The 22490-nt window shown below is 42.8% G+C and overlaps 8 protein-coding genes across 8 annotated transcripts; 3 read left to right on the top strand and 5 right to left on the bottom strand.

Moving 5' to 3' along the window:
• Positions 1–178: 178 nt before the first annotated feature.
• SS1G_11636 (hypothetical protein) lies at positions 179–2529 on the bottom strand (the record flags this gene model as incomplete). Its single annotated transcript, XM_001587593.1, has 2 exons — positions 179–206; positions 461–2529. 2 exons carry the CDS (start codon positions 2527–2529, stop codon positions 179–181), a joined length of 2097 nt encoding a protein of 698 aa, XP_001587643.1.
• A 1802-nt stretch (positions 2530–4331) lies between these two features.
• SS1G_11635 (hypothetical protein) lies at positions 4332–6212 on the bottom strand (the record flags this gene model as incomplete). Its single annotated transcript, XM_001587592.1, has 2 exons — positions 4332–5614; positions 5669–6212. 2 exons carry the CDS (start codon positions 6210–6212, stop codon positions 4332–4334), a joined length of 1827 nt encoding a protein of 608 aa, XP_001587642.1.
• Positions 6213–6729: 517 nt separating this feature from the next.
• On the top strand, positions 6730–7580 carry SS1G_11634 (predicted protein; the record flags this gene model as incomplete). The annotated part of the gene is made up of 4 exons (XM_001587591.1): positions 6730–6918; positions 7113–7171; positions 7285–7371; positions 7553–7580. The coding sequence occupies 4 exons, from the start codon at positions 6730–6732 to the stop codon at positions 7578–7580; spliced, it is 363 nt and encodes a 120-aa protein (XP_001587641.1).
• Positions 7581–9228: 1648 nt separating this feature from the next.
• SS1G_11633 (predicted protein) lies at positions 9229–9806 on the bottom strand (the record flags this gene model as incomplete). The annotated part of the gene is made up of 3 exons (XM_001587590.1): positions 9229–9309; positions 9510–9594; positions 9760–9806. The coding sequence occupies 3 exons, from the start codon at positions 9804–9806 to the stop codon at positions 9229–9231; spliced, it is 213 nt and encodes a 70-aa protein (XP_001587640.1).
• Positions 9807–12060: 2254 nt separating this feature from the next.
• SS1G_11632 (hypothetical protein) lies at positions 12061–13412 on the bottom strand (the record flags this gene model as incomplete). The annotated part of the gene is made up of 5 exons (XM_001587589.1): positions 12061–12147; positions 12200–12538; positions 12713–13034; positions 13238–13302; positions 13380–13412. 5 exons carry the CDS (start codon positions 13410–13412, stop codon positions 12061–12063), a joined length of 846 nt encoding a protein of 281 aa, XP_001587639.1.
• A 679-nt stretch (positions 13413–14091) lies between these two features.
• On the top strand, positions 14092–15264 carry SS1G_11631 (hypothetical protein; the record flags this gene model as incomplete). The annotated part of the gene is made up of 4 exons (XM_001587588.1): positions 14092–14104; positions 14360–14797; positions 14850–15137; positions 15185–15264. 4 exons carry the CDS (start codon positions 14092–14094, stop codon positions 15262–15264), a joined length of 819 nt encoding a protein of 272 aa, XP_001587638.1.
• A 3522-nt stretch (positions 15265–18786) lies between these two features.
• SS1G_11630 (predicted protein) lies at positions 18787–19932 on the top strand (the record flags this gene model as incomplete). The annotated part of the gene is made up of 2 exons (XM_001587587.1): positions 18787–18960; positions 19084–19932. The coding sequence occupies 2 exons, from the start codon at positions 18787–18789 to the stop codon at positions 19930–19932; spliced, it is 1023 nt and encodes a 340-aa protein (XP_001587637.1).
• A 945-nt stretch (positions 19933–20877) lies between these two features.
• On the bottom strand, positions 20878–22287 carry SS1G_11629 (hypothetical protein; the record flags this gene model as incomplete). Its single annotated transcript, XM_001587586.1, has 3 exons — positions 20878–20884; positions 21206–22176; positions 22234–22287. The coding sequence occupies 3 exons, from the start codon at positions 22285–22287 to the stop codon at positions 20878–20880; spliced, it is 1032 nt and encodes a 343-aa protein (XP_001587636.1).
• Between the last annotated feature and the right edge of the window lie 203 nt (positions 22288–22490).

Genomic DNA, 22490 nt, shown 5'->3' with positions numbered 1-22490 from the left:
AGGTCTATCTATAACCAGGTATCCAAGTTCTTGAGCAGCTTGTACCAAAGCTAACTCATCCGGGGATGCAGCTTGAAATTCAACATCTCCATTTTCTCGAACTTCCGGAAGACATGTATGACAAAGTGCAATGGACAAAAGGAAGAATTTGGCCTTCCTGGTAAATATACTATGAGGTTTACTCTGCATATAGCGAATCATTTCCTCTGTCCGGAATTCCGGTTGAATGCGATTAGGTTGCGCTGATGACCTCCACAGAGAACCAGATCTCCTAGGAATGTCGGTAGTTGGACTTGTTAATTCATCATCCTCCAAACGAGGCTTATCTACTTTTTTCTTGGAAAAGCGTCTAGCAATTCCTTTACCCTTATTTTTTGACTTTGATGTATCCTCTTTCTTTGCATCTAGCTCCAGCTTAGCCGCTTCTCGAACCAAATCAAAGTCATGAAGCCAAGCATACCCAGCAACACTGAGCTTTCGAAAACGCATAACATTATCAGTCAATGTGCCCGTCTTGTCGGAAAACACATAACTAATCTGGCCCAAATTTTCAAGAATCGTAGATGTATTTGAAACCATTGGAGTGTCCGACACAGGATCATACATCTCAACGTCATGCATGAGAAGTAATTGTCCAACCTTGATGATTTCCAAACTAACATAAAGCGAGAGTGGGATTAATGTATTAAAGAGAATGATAAAGGCAACGATCGAGTAGCTGAATTTAAAATGTGCTCCCTCTAAATACCATGAATTACTCTCAACATTACCGGACCATATTTGGTAAGCTATGGTACAGAATAAAGCGAGAATAACGACGAATACAACGAGAATGATGACAATATTATTTGCAATCTTTTGCATCTCGGGTGCTTTAGTTCGAGGATTTTTATTGGCATTCATTCTGATTTTACACTCTTCGCCAGTGTTAAGCACCATACCAATGGCATTAGATGTATTCCTCAGAACACTTCCTCGGAAAACAATCTCGTTGGTCGTGAGTGGTAGAGTTTCGCCATCAACAGTGACTCTTCCGTCAAAATTATACAAATCCAAGTTAGGATCTTCAATAACAACATGAGCATGACAATCGGCCAAATTTTCCACAGTTGAGCATTTCTCCACTAAAGAAATTGGTGGTGATTTTGTCTTTAAATTTGTCTCACCATCCAATGCCATGGTCTCAATGAATGCGATATTGTTTGGCCCATCTGCATGTAAAAGGAGAATATCTGCCGGTACCGCTTCATCCCGATGGAGTTTTATGATATCACCAACTTTGAGATTTTTCCACTTCAACGTTGCCCAATGCTTTGGCCCTGAAGCTGTCGCCTCGATATCAATTTCTTGTACCGTCTCAGGTGAATCGATACTTAGACCCTTTTTGACCCTATTTGATCGCGTACCTTTAGCTCTAACATGGGACTTCTCATTGATATCGACAGGTGTGTATGCGTGTAAGACCAATGTCTGATTGTTGTTCTCGACCTGGTCCAACTTGTAGCGCCGAACATCATCATATCCCTCCTTCGCCATACTAATCATGACGAAAACTAAAAGCGGGGCAATCGTGGTATAACTTCCCGTAGGTGAAAGTCCAGGTACCATTTGAAGAATGGAAACAAGTAAGAAATATGCATTGGCCAGTTTTGAAAATTGAAAGAAAAGCTGCTTTGGTATAAAATTCCATATTGTATATCGACTAGAGCGAATGGCATTGCCGATATATGGCACCCCAGTTCTCTCGTCAATTAGGGAGGCTCCCTGCTGGCGAGTAGCATCCAGATCGATATGTCGTCCATCTTTGGAAGGAGGAATTTCTCTTTGCCTGAGAAAATCTTTTAATATTTTCTCCTTGTAAAACCATAGAGACTTTTTCTTCGCTTTTCGGATAATAGAATCATTCCCCTTCACCTTGCGCACAAAGCGATCATAATTGTGTAATTCCCTCGTCCCAAAAGTCTTCTGATCACCATATTTGAAAGTTCTATTCGACTCCGTAGATTGAATATTCTCGTTTGGCGCCGCCTCAATTTGATCATGCACCGGGCATACCTCCACCGAACTCTGCGTCTTCTTTCCCCCACTTTGCGGAGATTCTGTTTCCGCAAGCTCGATAGTCTCCTGCTCCGATTCACTACCCAATCCCCGCGCAAATAATGCCCTTCTCAACGAATACCCTCTATTCCTTGCCCTCGGCGAAATTGGCGAAGTTCCTAGAACCCTCCTCCCTTGGCCTGATGTTGACGATGTACCATTTGCAGCTGTTTCCGTCGCCGCTATCCTCGTATCAATACTCAAATTCGGAGCCGCAGGTCTCAGACCAGAAGATTCAGCAAAACCCCCTCGTTCCCGTTCTCGCTCTCGTTCTAAATCCACCGAAAAGCGCACTCTATGATTCTCTTTATTTGTCGAAGGTGCGGGGCCCACCAGCGCCGTCGCAGATGGTGGGGGATTCGAACAGGATGATGATGAAATCTCGTCGCAGGACGACGGGCTCGTACTTCTTTCTCCAACGTCAAATGTCATGACTGCGATTCATCTGCCTCGTTCTTCATCGATCCCAATATTGAAGAAGACCTCCTCAGCTGCGTTTCGTTTTGGACTCCACCTCTCGAGCTACCAGTGAGTGACAGGTAGTGGGCGACTTAAATCTACCAAAAGTAAAGGTATAAAGAATGAAACCAGAACGACAATCAATAAGAACTTTTTAGAACTTGTGCGAAGCAATCGATACGAATGCGAAATAATCTACAAAAGCAGTGCGCAATAATAACCTTATGAACGAAAGTCAAAGACAAATCTAACAATCTGCCTCGCAAAAACAAAATAACAATTTATCAACGAGGAGAAAGATAGAAATAATACCGAAAAATTATCTGGTACACGAGTACATTGGTTGATGTTTCCAAATATCTAGTGAGGGAAGACCTTGATAGTAAATAATTAGGCAAAAGGGTAAAAGCGAAGGTTGAACTTGGCCAATTTTCTTCCCCCCATTCTGGCCAGGCTGTTTCGTCATTGCTGATTGTAGATCTGTTTTTTTAGCATTCTTCGTATCTTCCTTCCAGCATGCAATGCAATCAATGTACGTACGTGCCACTGCCCCTGCAGAATCGTGTGGAGGCTTATATTTATATGTTCAGCTAAAAACCATCACATATAACACGAACTTTTTCTTTTAATATTTTATACCAAAACCCATGTTCTTCTTTTTATATGTATACATTCATATCTTTTATTAAAATCCTTTGTAGCCTTACCAAATATCGTACATTATCTTTATTTGGGGTCATACTCTGGTACTTTGGTACGTACCTGATTGACTTTTATTATTTCTTTTGTTGTCCAGGTCAAAAACCCTCTATAGCCTTTGATTTGTCCATCACATTGTCCTTGGTATCTAGTTTCCGCCCCTTGAACTCTATCTAACATGTCAATATCAGAAATCGATTCCAGATTGATCTTTACGGATGTGATTTCATACATACTCTTAGAATATGGATACATACATAGTCTACAGTTGATATAAGAGTAACATCTCACATGCATATCATCACATACATCACAAACATCCGTGTAAAAACACCATGAATATTAATTAACCAGTTATATGCACATTTTCCCTACCTACTCAAGCTCAAGAAATAACGAAACGAAGTGAACAATTTTACAAAATAGATTTCCACTATTAAGCCCACCATGATTCATCAATCCATTGCCTGCACATATTGCGCCAGCCAGCAAAACCAAGCAAAATTTGTAGAACCCCCCACCATGTTATTGTTTCCACATTCAATATCGCACGCTTTCCCTCCTAAGCTTTCCACCATCCGTTTATATCTTCAATCCAACTACCAGACATCTCCATCGATAGGAGACTAATAAAAACAGTGAAATGAAGCTGATTGACAGACATCAAATTCGAGAGAGAAAGGCGCAAGAGCAAAGATATCAATGAGAAAACGATCGCTGTACCAGACAGGCATGATAGAATTGGGTAAAGTCGTCATGCAAGTCGTGGCGTAAAAACAGAAGGAAAATTTGGGAATATGAAAACAAGACTATGCTACAATGCCCAAAGCAAGTGCAAAGCCGAAAGAAGAATCGACATGAAATACCTAAAAAGACGGCCGTTGACACCTCCCCCATCCCGTGCGCAATGAAATTCAACCAACGCCACCCGCAATTCCTCCCAACAATCTCTAAGCAAAAATGGTTCCTGAAATGGAGAAATCGATCATCTCCATATCTGCCACCTCAAAATCGTTTCCAACCAAGGTCCGAGCAACCATTTCAGGCTCTCGGACAGTTCCAAAAGTATATTCTATCTACTGAGGCATATGCTCAGGTGAAAGGCCGTCGTGATCAACCGGGAATTGAACAAGGTTGCTCATATCAATATCAGCCGCAGATTGTTCACCGAAAGCTGGGGAATGAGGGTGCATAGGGATATTAAGAGAGTGCTTTTGGTACATCTCATTGAGTCCGGTACCATCATCAGAGATAGCTGAATCATTATGCATACTATAAACATCGGCGGAAGCGCTTCGGTGCATCATTGACATTGGTGGTGATTGGTCAACAATTGCTGGGTCACCGTGACTCATAAAGGATAGAGGGGAAACGGATGGGGGAACAAGCGAGGAAGGATCAGGCGACAGGTAAGGCATCGTGTATGATGTAAAGTTTGATGCTGGCATCGATGAAGAGGTCGGCATTGGTCCTGTCATAGGCCCATTTTCGTTTGCATGGGGAAAGAAACCAGGGCTGGCATAATCAGACGGGGAAGTAGTCGTAGCTGCAGACATAGGGTACTGTCTGAAATCCATTCCATAACCTGACGATGTATCAATTCGTAGATTAGGGCCAAGAGGTCCGAGGTTGTTTGGCTGCTGAGGAATAGGAGCGAAAATGTTGGGATTTCCATGCTGCTGTTGGTGCTGAGATTCACCGGGGTGTTGAATGAGGAATGACGGCATTGGATGATTGAACATGGAAAAATCAACAGCCATCGGAACGGATCGACTTCTTTGTCTTCTGTGACCAGGTCCACGCGCGCTAGGATGAACACCAATTCCCCACTGAGATTCTTGGAACATACCGACGTGCGCTTGCGCATTAAAGTTTGGTTGGGACGATGGGCGGAGACCAGTCGGAGATACAGGTGCTGAGACAGACAATGGTTGGTGTGCGAACGGACTATCGCGTGCGATGAAAGACTCAAGGGAGACGAGCTTGGCTAATTGGCCACTGAGAACCTTGGGATGACCGCCGAGATGATGAACCATGACTTGAGATGCTTGTTGATCTTCTGTAAAGTCACCACATTGATAAAATCCACCAGATCCTGATGAGTCCATGAAGAAGTTTGGCGCACGAATGAGCTCAACAACTAATCCACCAGGTCGCGATTCGTTATCTCCATTTTCCAGGTAGATATTTTTGATTGACGAAAATGGGTATTCAATCTTGTAACCAGCTTGGTCGTTATTGATGTAGTAAGTCATGGTTGATTTATCCGGTGAGTAAAAAATGATTAAATCCATGGCATTTTGACCAATTCGTCTCCACGATCCAATACTAAGCGATCGACACGAAAGGTGATGAATGACTATTTGACATCAGCACAAAATCATAACGTTAAAAGGCTTGGAATGGTACTGACCAACTTTTCCTTGAGGACCGTGATCTCCTCCCATAAGCATATTACCGCTACCATAAGGCATGAGCCCACCTCTGCCCAAGAAGTTACCTCCTAATGACTTTCCTGATTCCATTTCTTGAATCGCAAGGTATTGGCGCATAGCTTCTGGGATTTCACAACTCTCTCCTGTCTCGATACTCTTTTTTGCCATGAGCTTTATCTTTGCACGTCTGCGGAACTTAATTAGACCATGTGACGTGTACTTGATTAGATGAACTGACCTGTTTTGAAACCAAATTTGAACAGAGCGTTCAGTCATGTTGATGTCCTCCGCGATTCTCTCTCTGACGGTGGCTGTGGGTGTCGGGTTCTTGTTGAATTCCATCTCCAAAGTAACCAATTGATCTTGAGTGGCTCGTTGTCTCTTTTGGTTCTTTTGTTGTTGAGTTAATGTGCTCTTGCGAGGAGGTCTGCGAGAAGCCGAACTGCTGCCAGCCGAGTTCGACGCGGTAGGGGATGGTGTTGAGATCATCTTGAGGGCATCTTCTTGCGACATGTCCGACATCTTGAGTTCTTAGGACCGCAGTCAATTACGTTCGTATATTCCTAGTACTTGTATCTTCCCCCAATGTGTTGTATGTAGTATGACAAGCGATTGTCCTTTGTTGCACGAGTCTCAGTGATCGTCGAGATGCTATGTGCGTTGTATGCACAGGTTGTTTGTCAGGGTCGAAACCTAAGTGAGAATAAATAAAAAGGGTTATGAGTAAATCCAAATGGCGATGCGATGGATATATTTCAAACAAATGCTTCGCTGAATCTTGCAGGAAAAATAGAAAGGTATAGATCTTGGTATGTTTCTCGAAAGATTTGTGAATGCAGCGTGTTGGTTTATGAAGAAAGAGTGACAAAAGGTCAAGTTGACTCTTTTATTTTCTAGAGATTGAATGTAAAGACTGATTTTTGACGAAGCCGTATAGAAGGAGTGTTGAGCCGTTCACGACTTTATTCTTTCTGTGCTGAATAATTGTGAATCTTAAATGTAAATATGAATTTGAATGCTGAGAATCCGAAGGAGTGTAATGGACCCGAAGAATCCGATTAAAGGAAAGACGAGAGGGAAAGGGGAGAAAAGGCACAAGGGGGAAGTTGGGATAGAAAAGGCGATGATGAAGTTGTTTAAGAGAAAGAAATTCCACGATAGTGCAGCGAGAAAGAGGGAAGGGAAGGGAAGGGAAGGGGGAAAAGGCGAGCGGATCAATGGGGTGGGGGTGGGAATAGAGAGGAATAAATTTTAGCGTGTGTTAGAGTGGTGTTAAGGTGTTAAAGTGTGAAAGTGTTAAAGTCATTCGGTTGCCAGTTTCTTTCCAATTATTATTATTATTATTATTATTATTAGTGGCTAAACTTAAGTCTGACCAGTAAAACTACACTAAAATAGAGCTAATCCTTGAAACCCGTCCAGTGTCCACCCATCTACAACCCACAAGTGAATTTTGGGAGCACGCCGCAGTCGGGAGGAGAGTGAGAACTTTAGCAAAAGAGGTAGAACCTATCAGCATCTAGACAAAACAAGACAATGACAAGCACGTTGGTAATGTTATGGTAAGAGCGATGAGCAAACTAATGGTGCTAAGTGGTCTTTTAGGAGTAGATTCTTACATTCTTACATTCCCACCACCTATGTACTATGTAGCTTTAAGAAAAGAAAAGGAGAAGAAAGAGTACGTACGGATACGGACTAAGAGGAAGTGAAATCCCCGGTGAATGATTGGAAAGGATATATTCACGCGCTACACTCTATCTAGGTACCTACTGTCACTCTTTTCTCTTCCAGATCCTCATCTAAGGTTACGTTCAGTCCGAACCTCTATCTCCAACCAAAACTAATTCCTCCCTGAAAAGCACATCAACAACGCATGCAATTAATTGATTGCCAGTTCACACATCCACACATGTAGGTACCTCATGCAGTTCATTGGCACAGTGAATGGGTGGGGATGAGGGGGGTTTCTCTCAAAAATAGCAATGCAGTAGTACTAAATTGATTATGGTACCTGTGACTCTGCCGTCCAATACCATTTCTTAATTCCCATTTTATTTTGTTACGACCCATCTAAGATGGCATAAATCAACTGGTGAATTAATATACTCTATCCAACCATTTCCTATTTAGAATGATGGAATACACCGGTGCCCGTTGCAAATACTGCCTTGACATCCTCTCACAGTGTAGAGCATCAGACGTACACCGTAACAGTACTAGACGACGTGAAATCTTCTTCTCTTCTTGACCAGGATACTCACTCCGTAGACTCGATCCCTAGACTATTGTAGTATTCCTTCGGAAAATCATGCCCCCAAAGATGCCTGTGCGTGGCCCAGCTGTTTAGTCACCCTACACCAACACTTACACCCATGCGAGCACAGCCTAGATTGGAAAAGATCCAAAAAGGGGGTAAAAGACCCATGTAGATTTATTAGCACCATATGTATGAGTACGCACATATGTAAACTTTTTGTCCTATGTAAGTTATTCTTGCAGTTGCATGGCATGCATGGCTACAAAAAAAAATACGTGAAGAAGTGCAGCTGCACCATCATCAAGCATCCACCTGTACACTAACTACCCATCCACACACCAATTGTGTGTACAGAGTAGTGACTCTCGTCATCCTAGATTCTCCCGTCAAGCATGGGTGTATCCCTGAATTGTGTTGCAGATTCCGGACTTGTCAGGACCAGTACGAATCCTCGTTGGTGACGGGCAGCGAACACAACCGCCGCATTTTCTGTTTTGAATTCTTTTTTCGGTCTTTGCACATACGTTATGAATGTTACTGGATAGACGGTGAATGCCTTGGAAAGGAATCGGAGTTGGGCGTGTGAATAGAACCGTAGTGGAGTGGTGTCAATTGGAGGTCAAGTCGCACGATGCTCTTACCGTTCATTTTGAAGAGGACCCGTCTTCTGACTTCCTGGTACCGACCCTCTCCATCCGAGTCCATTCGCATCTCTTCCGTACCAATCATGATATTGCTGCACGTTACTCGATCACTTGGTAAAACCATAACAACACATGCAATCAACCGACCGAGTCATGCAAGCTGTACAGACAGTACAGTATAACAAAGTAATCCATACACTTCTTTTCTGACACTGGATATGAAGTGACAATTTGACAATGTTGCAAGTACACAAGAGACTGTAAGAAAGTAAGCTTTTCTACGAGTAAGTTTACTGTACCAGTGCAGGGAGTATGGTGAAGAAGATGATTTGTATTATTCGAGCAAGACTTTTATCTTTTTCTCTCTCCAAACAATTCATTTGAAGCCATTCAAAGTTCCATCGTGAAGTATTCATCGTCCCTGACGAAACATGTCTATTCAGCCACGATTTACCGCTCGAAGAAACCAATAAGAGGCGCGAATACCGAAAGCATAAAAAAAAAATGGGACGGAGAAAATCCATGATGGCATTGGCATTAAGTTGAGTATTAAAGTTGATCTCAAGACAATTAGCCTTGAATTAATTGTTTGGCCGGTGACATTTCTAGACCAGAGATAGGATAGTTTGTTGTTCTAGTCGCGAGCCGCACCTAGATGGAAATAGCGTATGCTTCGTACTGCATTACCGGCAAACAAAAAGGGTGAAGCATGCAACTATTGTACCTGCGTCAGCTACTCACTCGGCGATTGTGTGGGACTAACGTGTGGTTCATCTTTTTGTGCGTGGTTATGCACAATGCCAAAAGTAGGCTAGTTCCTAGTCGTGTGGGATGTTCTAGTCAGGAACGCTGCCGGCTTAAGGGGGAGTGGTAATAGGGATCGTATAAATTCACGAACCAATCCAAACCACTTACTTCACGATCAATCGGGATAGCCTTGTCTCTTCGATTCGATGGCTCGGTATCTGTCAAGAACTTTGGAAACCTCGGTTGAACAAAGCTAGAATTCAGTCAACCCGTCAGGCTTCAGCAACAAAAACAAAGTCCTCTCGTACCTAGGTACTGAAACAAAAGGATCAAAACCGGGCAGTGGAAAAGAAGCCGTTTTACGATCGTAAAAATCCGCATGGCTCCATTTTGAAGACAGAAATTATTCGACGCTAACCTTAGATGGATAAAGATACTATCTCTACCCCCACCAAGAGGATGCATAAAGGGGTAAAGGGCATTAGCGCATTTTTCGTGCGGAAAATTAGCCCAAAACATCAAACCGCATACATAGCATAAGCACCAGCATAATGTACAAGCATAGGATAAGCGGCTCACGTGTTCCATCCCATCTAGAAGTTTCTCCGATATTCTCGTGGATAAAGACGTTGATCTTTTAATATCACAGTTGAATTTCTTGACAAGAAACAAGACATTGCGAATTGTACGGAGAAGAACCGAAGAAGCTGAGAAGATCGACCCTGTAATATTTCACGGGTCATTTTACAATGAGGTGATCGCGGCCATTTATCTCGCCGTAAACATCCATGGTGCGCACGGGTATATATCCTATGCAAGACATTGTGGTGGCTAATTTTTACCTACGCCACTCTCACTAGGAGTTCAACCCTTCCAAATAATTCAAACTAACCTTCGAATTATCAGCACTTGTTGTAAAACTGGCTTCCTTTCCTTCCCGATTTGTGTGTATCGAGAAATCGCAACATCTATTCCTTTTGTATTAACCTAAGTGCAGGAGTGTCTTTGGGACCCACAGTATTTCTTGGCTAAGCAGCTCATCGTCGAGCCAAAAATAACCACACAAACCACTCAACCCGTCATGAAAATGTTATGTCATGTTCTTACTAGGATTCTCTATCTTTGCATGCCAAGTTCAGATGACAATCATTGCATGGTTTACCCTGCCCATGCTTCGTTTTCCCGATGCAGGTTATGAGACTTTTGTCCCCTCCCCACAAGATCTACTGCCTCCACCTGACTGTCGAATCGGAGTCGGATAAACTTCGAGAAGGACTTTTTGAGCCCCGGCCGTTAATATGATAACGGTTTCGATGCGTACAGTCTAGCTTCCGATTGCTCGAGTATGGGAAACAAAGCGAGACGAACTCGTTGTTTTGAGTAAACCTTAACTTCATCTCGAAACCAGAAACTTCAAGGTTCTCGGATTGTCTCGACCTAGAAAAGACTGTGGGGCTATTGCCTGGCGGAGGCTCTGACGATGGAACATACACAAGGAGGCTCGGTGTGTTCCAGCTGTTTGGTAATATAGTTACTCTTCAGAGTTGCTGCCAAGTACTACACGAAGTCTTAACCAGAAACAACGTCTACATTTGCATCCCGACACTACGTCATTTTTAAGATGCGTTCCGAGTTTGAGTTTTGGCACACGCGTAGCTATTTATGACAAACAATAGTGGGGATGAGAAACGGTGAGCCAGTGCTCTATCGGACATATTTTCATGCCTTCAGCAACGGCGCATCGTGAGCTGATTTTCGCAATGGCCTGGCCGCTTTTTCCATGCGACAATTCTCAAAGTTTGAAAATCTGGCCTATGGATTTCTAGTGTAGCCTAATTTCTGATAAGGGCTGGGCCTTATAAGCAAATGTAGCTAAGAAATAGGCTGGATATACTAGGTATGCTAAATACGCATAAGACACGACAAAGATTAGAATATCCGATGAAATTTAACAAAGGTCACCAATGTTGGCCTGTAGCCAGGAGAGTTGGAACCCGCGCCCAAATTCTCTGAAAAGTAACACAGTGTTCCAATACGAGACGGCTACAAAGTCCCCTGGTGTATTGTGGTGTTGTGGAAAATAGGAAATAAATCTAGGAATATCGATGCCAATGGGTCTCAAGCAGCTGAATAATGTTATTCAAGGTCATTAGAATCGTCGCTTCACACTCTGCAAAACTGCAGCAGGTCCAGCCATCTGCTAAGAACGCCGGTTTAGTTTAGGCCATAGCGTAGCATATAGTGCAGAACGAGTACACGAATTGTGAGGAAAGATGCAAGCAATGTAAGACACAGAGCACGGAAAGTGAAGGGAAGAGGAGGAATATGTCGGCTTTGTAAAATGCTTTGTGGACAAATTTAGTTCCTTGTAAGCTCTATCATCCTCGTAAACAAACCATACTCAAGCTGCCCATGCTCGCCATTTGATCATGTGGCTGTTGCCATCGGCTGAACATTGACAAACAATCCCTCTTCCATAACATATCTATTGTGAATGCTTACTGTTATCTTTCCCCTCATGTGACGATCAGAGTGAAGGTGCTTAAGGTGCTTCAAACGCCTTAACAAATCTCCATACCCTTGGGTCATTTTTCTCTAGGTGAGAGTGCCATAGGCCCAACTAGCGCACTATGATACTTTCGCGCAGTTTATTGACAGAATGAAAACTCAAGGTATAGCAAAGCAAGGAGTCATTTTGGTTAGACGGCATTGAACCGGTCTACTTTTCGAATGGACTTGCTGGCTCCGGCGCCTCGTACCCGCGTCGAATCAAAAATCCAGCGAAATTTTGCTCTAATCTTGCAAACTAGGGGGCACACCCATCAGATCAAACTTGAAATCGTACCTATGCTACTTACCACACTTGCTTTTTCCACCGGTATAACCCCATCTTTGATCCATACAGAATAACTACCCATCAGATTTGCCATCATGATATCAGTGGTAAGCCTATCACCGACGACCGCTATTTGGTCTGGTCTGGTGACTCCAGTCTCGGGATATTTTGAAAAGTATTCCATGATATCATGACCGCAACCAGGCTTTTTAGAAGCATGAGGCAAAACAGGAACACCTGTAGACTTCTCAACTTCAGCAGCAAGCTTGCCAGAACGATCTAATGACTCAGCACCGGCTGTGTTAGACACAATCAGAAGCCGCCGACCTGGATAAGCTTTCCGAAGTTTCTTGAAATTGTCCTATTATAGATTAACATCGGACAGAGATTCATGACATACATCGTTTGAGAAAGTGAAAGGAGGTCAGATGCAACAAGCTTGATGGAAAGAAAGGCAAACACATGTACACTGGAGCACGGTGCTGAGCATAAAATAAGAAAATTTAAAAACCATTAAATGTACTTGCAAACATACATTGTAAGGCTCATGAATGTCATTCGACTTAGGATATGCGAAACAATTATCCTTGTCCAGCACTACAGCTCTAATATCAGCATTTTGATATTTGCCAAAGGCCGAATTGAGGGGTATCGGCAGGTGGTTGAAAGTGGAAACCGTTGCTTGAGGTAAAATCAGCGTCGGCCTTGCAAGAAGACGAAATATATTCACCGTCGCTGATATATTAAGAGTATTCATATCCATTGATGTGATTCCTCGTAAATGGTTGTGATGTTCGGAGCGGAACAATAATTTTGAGAAGGGTTGCTTGAGGACGGCGAACGGAATTTGCCGAAAGCTTCAAAATCACTAGCGCCAAATTATTCTGAGCGATCCAAAGCTTCAATCGGACAGTGACATTCACGCGCGCCGGCTTTCAACAGGTTTCCGCAATCACCATTTCTCTCTACCGGATTATTTGTGATAAATTAGATATCTAGCAACCATGACAAGCACAATCGGAATACCAATTAAGCTCCTGAACGAGGCCCAAGTTCGTACATTTCTTTCCTAGGCTTCAAGGCCCAGCGCTCAAGACCCTTTGACCTTAGCTTTGGCTTCAACATCTGCTACGTTCGCTGCTAACAATTACTGTTGTTAGGGTCATGTCGTCACTCTCGAGATCACCACTGGTCAGGTCTACCGTGGCAAGCTTTTGGAAGGTACGACCGTCCATTACTATTCTCGAGCTCTTTACTTTCAAGGGCGAAAGGAATTATGGAAGAAAGGAGTATGCTGATCCAATATTTATAATAGCGGAAGACAACATGAACGTCCAACTTAAGGATATTACAGTCACAGCGCGCGATGGTCGTGTCAGCCACTTAGATCAAGTTTACATTCGAGGCTCGCATGTTAGATTCTTTATTGTCCCGGATATGCTGAGGTTAGTCAAGAACAAGATAACTGTGCCGAAGCGAGTTGCAGCTGCTTGGGGTTGTTTCCATAATTGTGGGCAAGACTGACATGCATACAATAGGAACGCGCCCATGTTCAGGAGTAGAAATACCAGAGGCAGAGGTGTAGGATTGGCAAGAGGAAGGGCCACAGTTAGCAGGGCAAGAGCAAGCGGACGAGGAGCACCAAGAGGATGAGAGACTCATGGAAGATGTGGATGAAAGAATATTTTGTCAAATGTCGGCGTTTGAGGGGAAATTTATGATTCATTGCAGAGCCAAGTTGGGCGGAAGAGAGCTCCAGAGGCTCAAATATTGAGGATGACCCAGTGCACAAGCATTTGGGAATGTGATTTTTCAACTGCTGGCAATAAAATAGAGCAAAACAATGAGGAGCATTTGTCCATTGTCTCAAAGCCCAAAAATAACTGATGTACTGTCTCCGTATCTTATTCCTAAATGAATCTGTCTGGTGACAAAGGAAATGACCCAATAAAACATTGGTAAAGTTCGGATCGGGCAAATATACTTCCGACATAAACATCAACTGCCCGTTCTTGCTTGCCGGAATACAGACAACACATACGATCAACATAATAATGGAAATTTCACATCCACGGCGCATTCTAGCTGTCAGTAGACCAGACTCGGGTCTAGTAGATTTACTGAAGGGTTTGAATACCACTTATACCATCTACACGAATCTGAAATTGACTTGTGTTCCCAGGTCTCACGGGTTCTGCGCCTGATCTCTCGGGGGACTCAATTGCTGGTACTACCCATGAGTGGTCTATCAAGACCAACTACTACACTGCAAGCGTCCCAATATGGCTTGATGAGATACATGAGCCTGAGATATGGTGTAAGGAATTTTTGGCACCAGAAGCTCGAGAAGTTTTGACAGTACTTGGTGCCTTTATTGTATGTTTTCGAAAGCCAATCGATGAAGCCGAGTTGCAAGCTTTTAAGATTCTTCTGGAGAGTGTGGCCGAAGTTGTGAAGGAAGGTTGTGGCTATACCTGGGATGGTGTCTGTTTAGCTGTGGCAATGCCACAGTCCACGACTCCGTGCTTGGAGAAGAAGTTCGACGAGTGGGAAGATTTATGCCAGGAGCATGGTTTTGAGTTTGTTGACTTTGAAAGTAAGGGTAGAAATGAATACTCAGGTAAAGTTATTCTTCCAAAGAAGTTTGCATGTTGTATTATTGACATCCGTAGAACCTATGGGCCTCGAAAGGTTGAAGGAAGCTTTAGAAGCGAATGAATGGGATGGAGGTGACGATGACGGGGAAGGAATTGATTTAGGCGATCTCGAAGAGGATGGTGATGACGATAAAAGTATTGGATTTGGAATCGAAGCAGCTGAGATGGAGATGGAGATGTTCGGTATGAAACAGGCAATTCAAAACGAGTCTACGGAAAATACGGGCGCCGATGAGGAAGATGAGAATGAGGATGGAGTAGAACAGCTTGAAGCTTTAATGTTGAGGATGCAAGCAGTCAAAGGTAAGAGATTCGTACTCAATGGAGGAATTTCTCACTAACATAAACAGATATGGGAGCGGATTTGCCTGAAGCGGAGAGGAAAAGGTTTGCTGCAAAAGCCGTTAACGATTTAATGAAAACGTTATAAGATACAGTGCTTTCACAATTGAGCAATGTTGCGACGACGATGGTCTTCTTTCTCATGCGAGACTCTCTTCAATCCGGGGATTGAGGATTCCATATATTTTGCCGCATGCCAATTCCCGTGTGCGTTTTTTCCGCCGAATGTATTATGGTCCCAGGCCTTTCATAGCATTTCGAAATCCATTCAACCCGGTTAGCTCCATCCTTGGTCAATCGATCAAAGCCCATTGTCTGCAGACCGCCTGGATTTTCTTTTGTATTCGAAGCGTAGCAAGTAGTTTCGTGCAGAAAACCGTATTTTCGGGGTCTCTGATATCTTTTCCCAACTTCTACAACCCATGTTGAGTTATATATATTCTTCGTTTAGCTTCATTGAGTCAAACCACCGCAATAGTCAGGTGTTGTATCATGCCTGGTATTACAGTGTTTTCTCCCTGATGTTGTGACGCTTGTTTTTTTGCCGTCGCTTTGATCGCATACTTTTTGACTGTAAGTTTTTAGTGAATTCTTTGTGTCGAATTTTGCTCTCGCTCAGCATCTTTCAAACTTAGCTGATGTAAAATCTCAATCTTACCTGAGTAAGCAAAGTCCTTGACACTCGTCAATTCTTGGAGGCGTTGTTAGATTGGTTGTATCGCTAAGCATTTTACTTAGTCGAAATAAATTTAGAAAACCCTGCAGCAAAAATCGTCTAATATCAAGAATCAAGTAAGTCGAATGTGCTTAGCCATTCCCAAAGAAATTGAATATTTCTTCTTAGATTTCAGTATAGCCATGTTGACCTAGAAGATTTCCGCTTGACCAAAAAAGCTCCGTCGATGATGCTGCATGTGTTCCTTTACTCAGCACGTCCGCAAACCACCTAGCCATGCTCCTTTTACTATTCTCAAAGTATCAGCATACTTTACCGACCGTATTTATTTCCTAGAGTCTTACCATTGGATTATTACGATAATCGATACAGCTTTCAAGCTCTCATTTTCAGCAATAGTGCCAAAAGTCGTAGTTTGGGATCCTTCTATGTCTTCAAAAGTCTATACAAGCAACTAAACCCCCACTACCCTCAAGTTTTGTATTAGTTCCAGTGTTCCTCATTTGCTCCTTGCCTTGTTTCTCGTCCTGAGACTAACAAAAGCTCATGTATTTAGTTCTCACCAAGCTACCAAGTCTTTTAGCATCAATCTCGAATACACGGCACATGTAGAGTACCTACGAGCCCTACCCATGAAACTGCCCGACTCTGCGAACCTTCTTGTCGTTGTAGCACAAATGGTCTATGAATGGTCCGTGAAACCGCATCATGTCGCGCCGAGTAAGCTTTCTCTAGTCGGTTCTCATTACAAGTACTTCTTCCGGCACTCCATCATAACCTTGCTATCGCCTTCCCCAATTTCGGCTTGTGCCGATGGAGTAGCTAAGTGTTTTTGATGTGTAACTTATTCATCAATCACTACCAGTGGAGCGAGCCCTTTATGAAGATCACTACTTTGCTTCTACTTTGATGTTTATAGCTCTTTAACGACCACACTGTAGAATACTACCCCTATCATCTAGTTGCAAACATTCCTCACTATTCGAAGCCTTTCAAGCGACAGAGACATTTTTGCTATATGCCATCGCCCTGCTAAGGAGATACAGTATTGGATGCAATTCTCTGTGAAACTCTCTGAGCACCACTCTCCCTCGGGTCTCAGGTAGTCAGTCTAAAGCTTCAATTAACATTTGGCCAGCTGCTACACTATGTCCTTCAATTGTAATGCTATATAACCTTGATTTAAAACACCCTTTACTATCTAACAGAAATTGTGCCTTTCACGTCGATATTTAGCTCTTAGGGGGACAAGTTTATCTACTCGCTTCTACGGCGCTAGCTTAATACTCTATAATTTCAGCTATCAAGTGATCTTCCTTTGCACCTCAACAATTAGACGAATCACGTCTGCAATGGTAAGCAAGAGTAGTCGCTGTCTCGAAATCTAACAGGAATATATAAAATCATCTAATATGATGTGACCCATGAAGAATTTGATTCACTTCTGATATAATATACCACAGTCATTACTCACTCCTAAACCCTTTTATGGATCGTACCATACATTTCCTCCCACCTCTTAGACCAGCATCTTTCAAGTTATTTCAGTACAACCTACCCTTGACATCTACAACAATTATTCAACGCTTTTTGATGGTGTATTAAACTTGGAAAGCTTCCTGAGAAATTTATTTCATATTTTGACACAGTATCCGAGTATAGTCCTTTTGAACTCTTCAATTTGAGATCTTCCTTGACGATTGGAACTATCGTGATCTAATTTGACTCAAGAAGAGTGTTTACTTGACTCTTGGCCAATACACAAAGACTTTACGTCAAGGTTATCGCTGGAACTATCTAAGTTCGAACTTGTGCGGTATAAAGTATGCGGAGTTTCGTCCATACCCCTCCTTCATTCCGTTTTTCGATGGTTCATCTTCACAATAATAACTCTTTCTTGCTAACATGGCTTCCTCCGATCTCTAGATCTATTCGCCTCCGATATACGACCATGCTTCGCTCCAAATAAAAAGCCCGACCCCTGTTTCTGATCATTCTCTCCCTGATATTGAAATCTTCTCAATCTTTCCATTTCCTCTCCACCCTCCTCTCCACCCAAGCCTCAATATTACAGTAAATTCGTTATCAAGGTCCTCTTGATCTTGACTAGCTCGAAAATTCCAAGATCGCCTTTGAAACAAAAGGTTTCTCGACCCTCATATCACGTCTAATTCTAAATAAATGCCATAAAAACTCTCGAACCGCTCCAAATAGAAGCTTTTACATACTTGAGGCTGTCTCCATCATTTTTCTTACTTTTACTACCTTCGATACGCACATCTCCTCACGTTACCCTGCTTTCAACCCAATTCTGAGCGACCTCGATCCAAATCAAAGACTATACCTACCCCTGAAGCTACTTTGGACTTTTTGAACGAATAGTATTCCCTTGTTATGTAGCTAAAAAGCTGCCAGCATAGAAGCTTCTTTCCGGAACCTCGTAGGCACTCCATCTTCTTTAGCGCCCACAAAATCTCAAGTTTGACTCATTTTGAAACTCTTGCTAATCAATCTTCCCCGCCGAAACAGTCGACCATACAATATCCATCCTCAAAGTAACCCTAGCGCGATAACAACTTTGTTGCAACAACTAGACGGAATAATTGACCGTTGCGTTCCAATAAGCCGTGCCCTTGCCGATTCTTCGCAAGAAAAGGACTTCTAGAAGTACTTCGGGTAGTTAATTCTCACTTATTCATAAGGTATGATCTACTTTAAACTCTTTTCAGGCCATATCGTCGCCGATCTTACTGTTATTATGATAGCTAATTGATATTTCACAGTCTTATACCTCTCCCGTCCTCCGAGGAACTCAACTCAAATATAGTTCTGTTTGTCCTCGAATATAAGCCACCACCCTACAACAAGTCTCGGTTATCCTTGTGAATCACATTCTGTAACACCTATTCCTGTCAAACTCAGCAATACTACAAGATGGGAGGCAAATTCTGGTCTAAAGAAGAACAGACATATTTTGAATGCGAAATTATGCCTATGTCTCGCTTCAATGGACCTAATGGGACGTACAATCCGAAAATAGGCAAGTCCTGGGCAGAGCTAGCAATTAAGATGCAGAAATACCTGGGTGGTGAAGGCCTCGCCCGTAGAGTATACACGGGAAATATGCTTTATGAGCATTAGTGCCAGACTGTTAGGAAAGTTTGGGGTGCGATTCGCGCCAAGAACGCTAGAGACAGTGCCAAAGCTGGTGGCCGTGGCGCTGATAAACAGCCACGAACGACCCGTAGCAAGAAGGCGAAACAGAGGACTAATAACACGCCTCCTCCATCAGTAGTTCCCCAGGAGCCCGATCGCCTCTTGATACTTCCTACAAGACCGCGAAATGAAGCCACTCCTTCTCAAAGTCCTTCTCAAAGCAAAATGGAACCTCCACGCTACGCCCAAGGCAATCCTCAAATCGAACAAGTCTTTGCTTTTGGAAGTTCTTTTCGAGAGTCTGAAGGCCCAGACATGGCTCAAAGACGCTATACTGATCCTTCAGTAGCTTCGAGCCAATCATCAAACCGTCGGTTTCACACATATCGAGCCCCTGATAGACCATACTTAACCCATGCCGAAGGCGCAGAATTGTACCATCAACAACATCGTTCTGGGTGCCCTGGGCGTGAAAGATTCCGTTTCTCCCATGAGCAAGAATCTCGCAGCATCGCAGCCTTTCACCAAGTCTTAGCCGGTCAAGAACGTCAGACTATCGTTATCAGAGAGCCTACTCCGGAAAACGATGAACAAAGCCTCTTTATCCAACAATCTCCGCCAGAATTCAACCGCAGACTTCCCATTCCGCGCCCTAATACGGAGCTAGATGCCGCTCATACCATGACGATGTTCCGTTCTCAAGAGATGACCACACTACGTGGTACTACTTTGACTAGCCGTCAAGATCACACAACTACCCATTCTTTGTACCAGGCTCACCCCTATGAATATGAGTCTCAAAGACATGGTGCATTTCCAGGATCTTGTCTCGCACCGATCATTTCTCGTCAAAACACACCACGTCAAGGTGAAATCCAGAGTCAATTGGACCAATTGAAGGATAATAAGAAAGAAAAGGAATAGTAAAGAGAATTTCGAGATGATGCAGGATAGTTTGGGGGTTATTTGTGTTATTTTTACGTTGAAATTGGGTTATTTCAGTAGTCTTTTAGGCGTTTTTCAGACACTTTCGAAGGGATAAAGAGGTTTTTGAGAATTTTTCTAGATAGATATTCATGATGAAATGAAATTGCGTTGCTTCCTTTAAAAATTTTCTACTATGATTATACGATGATTTTGATCGAATTGCACATTTGTAGGCCTCTAGAACTTATTACCGCTAGCTTGTCCAACTACTAGGTTTTGAGGGGCCACAGGTCTTCCGGTGGGCCTTAAACGTTTAATTGGTCAATTCGCTCTATTTTGTATTTAAAATAGTCTTCATTTGGTCAAAATAAACATAAAATGAAATCATATATTCATTGGTGAGCCCTAAATAGATGTTCGTTGATTAAAATCAAGTCTCAAGTGAAGTCTTTAAAAATTGGCTTGGAGAAAATTTCTTGAGAGCCACAACTAGAAGACAATATATTGATTAAACGAGTTGAAGATAGAGGTCCTAGACCATATATCTATAATTTGAGATTAGAGTATATAAATACCCAACTCGTAAGGAGTAATAAGTAATCTATTTTTAGTTTAAGATCAGATCAAGAAAATAGTTCTAGTTGTAACATAATGACATAACTCTATCTTAATAAGTGAATAAATTAATCTCACCTACACTCTAAACACAAATCATCAAGTTGATATGAAGGCACTTTCCATACCCAGGTATGATTAGTCCAAGTGAACCTCTATTTTGGGCGATTAGATGCGGATAGATACACATTTGATAGCTACTTAGCACCTTATTTTTTGTTCAGCCTGTCTTTTTAATCATAATGTACTGTACTTAGTTGTATATAAGCTAAGATATACAAACAATTCATAGATTACGAATTCTACTGGATATGATAATATCCTTCATTATTTACTGGCCAGTTAGTTATTGTCTGTGTTAATACTAGGAGATTGTCGACTTTTCAATCTCGACAAAGCTCCTTTTTTGCTCCATTGATGTGAAAGTCGTCGAGGTGTGTTTTGAGTTAGCTAGGCGGGTAGCTCATCATCAATTACCCCGTTGAATATAAGTTACAACAATCTGTTAATTCTCCATATTCATGGAGAATGCAAGGATGGAAGATAATTTGCATAGATAAATTGTTTCATAAGTCCTATCTGCAGCTCAAAGCAAACAGAGCATTGCACACATCTCAAATCGAACCCCTACTTCTGCTCAATCCTCCTAACATACCCCATCAACCTCTCACACAAAAACTTCCTCGGACCCGCCTGATCATCATTACTCAACGCATGACTCGCCCCTGGAATAATAGCCGTAAACTCATCATCCCAAACACTCTCTCTTCCCCCATGATCCGCAGCATCCTTCCACCTCTTAAGTAACTTTTCCTTATCCACCCAATCCGGCACCGCCTGATCAGCCCCAGAATAAAAAATAACAAGTTTATCCCTCAACAAACCCCTTTCTTTAATAATCCCGAAAGTTCTTGCCAATTGCTCATCACTCAGATCCGAGCTGAATAAATCATCTTCCTCAGGCTGTTGGGGACTTTTGGGACTGGCGAGACTCATGAACCGTCGACAGCTAATTGGTGTATTACCGTAGCCGATTTGGGAGGTGAGGGACATGGGGAGGATGATATCGATAGATTGATCGCGTTTGGCTGCATCTTTTGCTATTTCTTGGATTTGTCGAAATGCGGCTTGACATTCACTTGAAGGTCTTTTGCCAAGTCCATCTCGTAGGACGGATTGAATGGCTTCGCGATCTGAAATGGGTGCTTGCATGATTGCACCGTCGAGGATCGGACGCGAGACATGTTTGAGATGGGGATCAAAGATTGGGGTGGTGGTGTGAGGATTGGGTTTATGGAGATAGTGGAGTACGAGTTGAGAACCGGTCGAATGACCCATTAGTATGGTTTTGCTGTTTGGATATTTGGAGCTCTTGTATTCTTGGATGTAGCGGAGACATTCTGCTATTTCGTCTGAATCGCGATCGAGATGTGATGTTCCCCATTGTGCGTAAGATGATGAGAGATTGAGGGAAAAGAGGGACCAGGGGGTTGGTTGTAAAGCTGTGGCTATATCGGCCATGAATGATGTGGTTGCGAGGCCATCTCCTAGTCCTCCTATGAAGAGAAGACTATGGGGTTTAGGGATGCTCCCGGATGTATACTCGAATGTTACGAGGGTTTCGGTCTATGTTTTTGTTAGTACAATGTCTATAATCATCCAGTAGACAGAATATATACATACGTAATGATGTAGGATACCTGGAAGGCCACCTTTGGGCCAGAACTTAGAGGCCATTGTGAGATGTTCGGGTGATATTGAGGATTATTGTATATTCGGAAGAACAGAATACAACTGAGTGCGCGCGTTGGTATTCAGAAGATCGGCGAACGGTTAATGTGGCTACGCTACTGGCCAAGTAAGTTCTCCGTGAAGAAAAGTGGGATGGAATTTTCAGTCAAGCAAACATCCGTGTCCAACAGAACATGGATCTTCTAGGT

Source organism: Sclerotinia sclerotiorum, genomic scaffold (genome assembly GCF_000146945.2).
Source record: "Sclerotinia sclerotiorum 1980 UF-70 scaffold_18 genomic scaffold, whole genome shotgun sequence".
Lineage (NCBI taxonomy): Eukaryota > Fungi > Ascomycota > Leotiomycetes > Helotiales > Sclerotiniaceae > Sclerotinia > Sclerotinia sclerotiorum.
This window is presented reverse-complemented; position numbering and strand designations above follow the sequence as displayed.